The sequence below is a fragment of the Lytechinus variegatus genome, chromosome 10 (assembly GCF_018143015.1).
Source record: "Lytechinus variegatus isolate NC3 chromosome 10, Lvar_3.0, whole genome shotgun sequence".
Classification (NCBI taxonomy): domain Eukaryota; kingdom Metazoa; phylum Echinodermata; class Echinoidea; order Temnopleuroida; family Toxopneustidae; genus Lytechinus; species Lytechinus variegatus.
Window position 1 is genome coordinate 4,939,318 of NC_054749.1, and position 4,155 is coordinate 4,943,472.

The window sequence follows — 4,155 nt, forward strand, 5'->3', positions numbered from 1 at the left end:
TTTTAATGTTCACGGACTTGCTGAAAAGCAGCTCTGTTATGACTGAATGTAAGTTTTACCGTGATTAAATCAATACAATACAACAATGAGTAGGAAAGGGGCATTTGAATATAAGGAGAGGGTTATCATGAATAAAGAAAGGGGTATTTGAATAAGGCGAAGGGCATTTTGAACAAGGAAAGAGTTATTTTGACTAAGGAAAGGGGTATTTTAATAAGGAGAGAAAGTCACTTTAAATAAGAAAAATGGCATTTTATGAAGGAGTGAGTCAATTTGAAAAAGGGAGCTATTTTTAATAAGGAAAAGGGCATTTGCATAAGGAGCGAGCCATTTTGAATAAGGAGAGAGTGGTTTAAGGAAAAAGGGAATAAGTAACTAACTTCACAGTTCCAAATAAGGGAAAAGTAATAAGTTGCTAGCCTCACAATTTAAATAAGAAATAAGCAAAAATTAATAAGTAGCTAACTTCACGGACCTCTATTTTGCATGTTCTAGAAGAGTCTTGAATAACTCTATATTGTTACTGTGCATGACTTTATAATCGGAGCTAACGATCACTATCGTCTACTGGGATCCTTGAGCACTGAGCCTTGCACTGCCTCACTAACCGCCCTTTCATACGGTAAAAAAAAAATCGTAATTCGAATGAATCCAGTGAAAAATGCGGCTAATGACGAATTTTAGCACGTGTGAAACCAAACTCCAATCACGAACGCTAATCACAATCACGAATTCAAATTCTACTCCGGGGTGAATTCCAGTTAAGCTTCTCTCAAATTACGGTACGAATTTTCCGTGTGAAAGGTCAGATGACGAATATAATATTCGTAATATGATGATGATTCAAAATTATAATAATAATAATAAACACAGCATTTATTATGCGCCATCTATCTAGTGAACTATTCCGAGGCGCAGAGGGATTGGGAATTACAGATAAAATAATTTGCATATGTATGGGTGCATGAATAAATGAAATTAGCTAACAATATTTAACAAAAATAAGAAGAAAACAGATAAGATTTTAGGTATTTTTTAAATGCTTCAAGTGATTCTGCTGATCGGATCAGCAGATTCACGTGTGAAAAGTCCTCTAGACTACTCAAATCAATTCTGATGACTTGTATATTATATATATTTTGAACTTCAACAAGAACGATATGATGTGTATATTATATATAGATATATAGATATATATTGTTTTTTGCATCAATATGTCTTATTTATTGAAGGAAACCTTCGATAACAAGCTTTGCTTTCCAGAAGGTTCCTATTTCATTTCAAAATGTTATATTATATTTTGCTTTCCTTTGTAACTTTGTTAAAATTTTGGAATTAATAAATTCGTTATCAATCAATCAATTCTTGCTGTAATTTTTTACATATAAATATGATAACTTCTCATCTGCAATCTCTCTTTGGAGTTATGAATTACATTAATGAATAAAAATAATTCTTCTTTTATGTATCAAACCCCGACCACAGCGAAAACAGAAATAGCGACGTCAAATTAAACGAGGAATTGAAATATCAGATTGACTATGGAATTAATGATTGTCACATGACTGTCCCGGGCCTCATTGCTTTTTAGTGGATCCCCCTCATTTCCATTTATGCTCTATATTATACTGGGGTTTTGTTTGTCTGTTTTACGAAGTGAGAATGCCCTTCTGTAAAATTGTACTTGATTTGTATTGTTTTATATTACTTTGTATTATGTTTTGAATGGAAATGAAATAAAAGAATTGAATTGATGAGTGTTGATTCAGTGGTGATAAGAAGGAGATATAGTGCATTACACGAAAAGAATCACCTAAGAACACCCTCAACTTGCTCAATGGAATATATATAGTCTATCAGTGGTACAAAAAGCGATCTCTCCTGACAGGTACTGCTCGAGATAATACCAAACCCTCCCAGGCTTCTCAAACTTGTAATCACTGACGATGTTCTGAACATGTTCTAGTTCATTAGCATGATCAGTGTACTCATCAATGCTCACCAAACCTCTATTGTGCTTCACCTCGGCTATCAAGATCTTATTCCCGAGAGACACGGCAGGGTACAGAGTGGAAGTGTAGAAGCTCGCTTTTCTTAATCGATGCTTTACGGCACCATCTTTGTCAATCAAACGTACTGAAATAACATTTGCCGTTAGCAAGAAATCGTTGTAAGTATTGATTTGCATAACTTCATATCCCGTGTTCGCAATCTCCACATCTGCCTTTCCACCGGCTGGTGAGAAAACCTGGATCTTCTTGGCTTTCCTGTAGCTAACATAAATCTGATCATCACCATCGACGGTGAGGTTGGAAAATCCACCTTCTTCTTTACTCAGTGTCCCAAACTCAACATTCAATTTTCTGTACTCTGGTGTGTATATTGTGATATTGTTTGAACCATCAATTACAGCACATCGATTGTCAGACAGGAAACCCACTCCACGAATATCAACATCCTTGAGAATAGACTCCTGGAGATGACCATCAGCAGTAAACATCTCCCCGCCTCTCTTACATCCCACTAACATCCTACCGTCCGGTGTCCTAGCGATGATATTCATGTGATTATTGTTGGAAGGCAGATTTACGGTGTTCTTTGCAACCACTTCAACAATCTTACCAAGAGGCATTTCTAGGTTTCCTTCGAATGGATGAAACATTACAATCTTCCCTTTCTTGCTTAACTTCAATGGCTTGTCGTAGTCGGGTTCTTTTTCATTCAAGGCCTCCAGTAAGTCTTCACACAACGTGTCATGTACAGCCAACGTGTCCAAATCTAACGGTGCTTTTGCCTTATTCGTGATCAAGTTAGCCAATGTAGTCAATAATGTGATGTAACACTGAGCGGATCTCTTCATTTCATCAAGTTCTTTCTTTACTCCCTCAACTCTATCCTTGACTTCACCTTCGGGAAGCTCTTTTTTCTCGGTCAACTGCTGGACTAATGTATCATATGCTTCTTGAATATCATTTAAACATTGATCCTGAGCATTGCTCACAAGTTCCTTCTGATCATTTATGAATTTGACATACTTCTTGAAGGAAAAACATTTCTTGTATACCTTTGATTTGAGGTCATTGATCTTTGTTATGTAATTTTGTTCATATTCACCTGCAGTGATGTTTCGATGTCCTTCGCCTGTATGCTCTAGAGGTACACATTTGTAGCATGCGAATTTCCTACAGATACGACAAAAGATTTCCTCATCTTCTCTGGGATGTTTCTTGCATTTCTGATATGTTCGAACTGTTACCTTTCCTGATGTGATATCACTAATCGCAACAATTTCATGGCCGATGAAGTCTTCCCATTTAGTATGCATGCTGTGACAATTGATGCAGAGATACTTGCCACAATCTTGGCAGTAGACATCTGTAGTGTCGACGGTCTTACAATTTGTGCAACGATGATGTTGATTCTTAATGTCCTCCATAAGATTTTTCAAAACAAGATTACCCGGGAGTGCGTTAACATCTTGGTTTGGGACCGGAGTTTCGTTTCTACACACGGGACATCGGATCTTACAGTCATCCCCAAGGCATTCGTAAAGGATGTCCAGGCATGCCTTGCAGTAGGTGTGGGAACAAGACAGAATCTTCGGATCGGTGAAGGTGGTCAGACATACAGGACACTCCAGACTCTGGGTGATGGTATCCTTCAATGCTTCAGCCATGATAGGTATTCTAAATGATTTTTTTTTCAAATGAATAAAGAAATGTAGATTAACTTTGGTAATTGTGAATATTAATTCAATTCAATATACAAATCATTATTTACAATTTTGAATAAATGGTTGACTTGTGCCATCACAGCGGGTTATAGCGTTCGGTCGGCTATGGCCCAACCTGACCATTCGAGAAAAGGGCCCCCCTGAACTCCCCAAAGGTCGGGTCAAGTTTACCGATTGTGAAAATTACCATATGGTCAGATACAAGAATGTTTTGGGGTAATTGGGCATTCTATGGCTGGCTTGTTTGTAGGAATTCACTAAGGCAATACGTATATCACTGACCAAATAATGCGAACGCGAGCTGCGAGAGCTGAACATTTTGGAAATGAAGACCTGAAGAGGGTATTCTAAGGCATATTGTAAGAATTCACTAAGACCACCCATCCCCCCAATTAATGACACCGACCAATGATGCGAAGCGC

General features: G+C 37.5%; 1 protein-coding gene across 1 annotated transcript; it reads right to left on the bottom strand.

The window, feature by feature from the left end:
• Positions 1-1,834: 1,834 nt before the first annotated feature.
• On the bottom strand, positions 1,835-3,676 carry LOC121423352 (tripartite motif-containing protein 2-like). The gene has a single exon (XM_041618708.1). It carries the CDS (start codon positions 3,674-3,676, stop codon positions 1,835-1,837), a length of 1,842 nt encoding a protein of 613 aa, XP_041474642.1.
• Between the last annotated feature and the right edge of the window lie 479 nt (positions 3,677-4,155).

What these genes read in the sequence shown, in the direction of transcription:
- LOC121423352 (XM_041618708.1), bottom strand. Translation starts at nt 3,676, where the DNA reads ATGGCTGAAGCATTGAAGGATACCATCACCCAGAGTCTGGAGTGTCCT.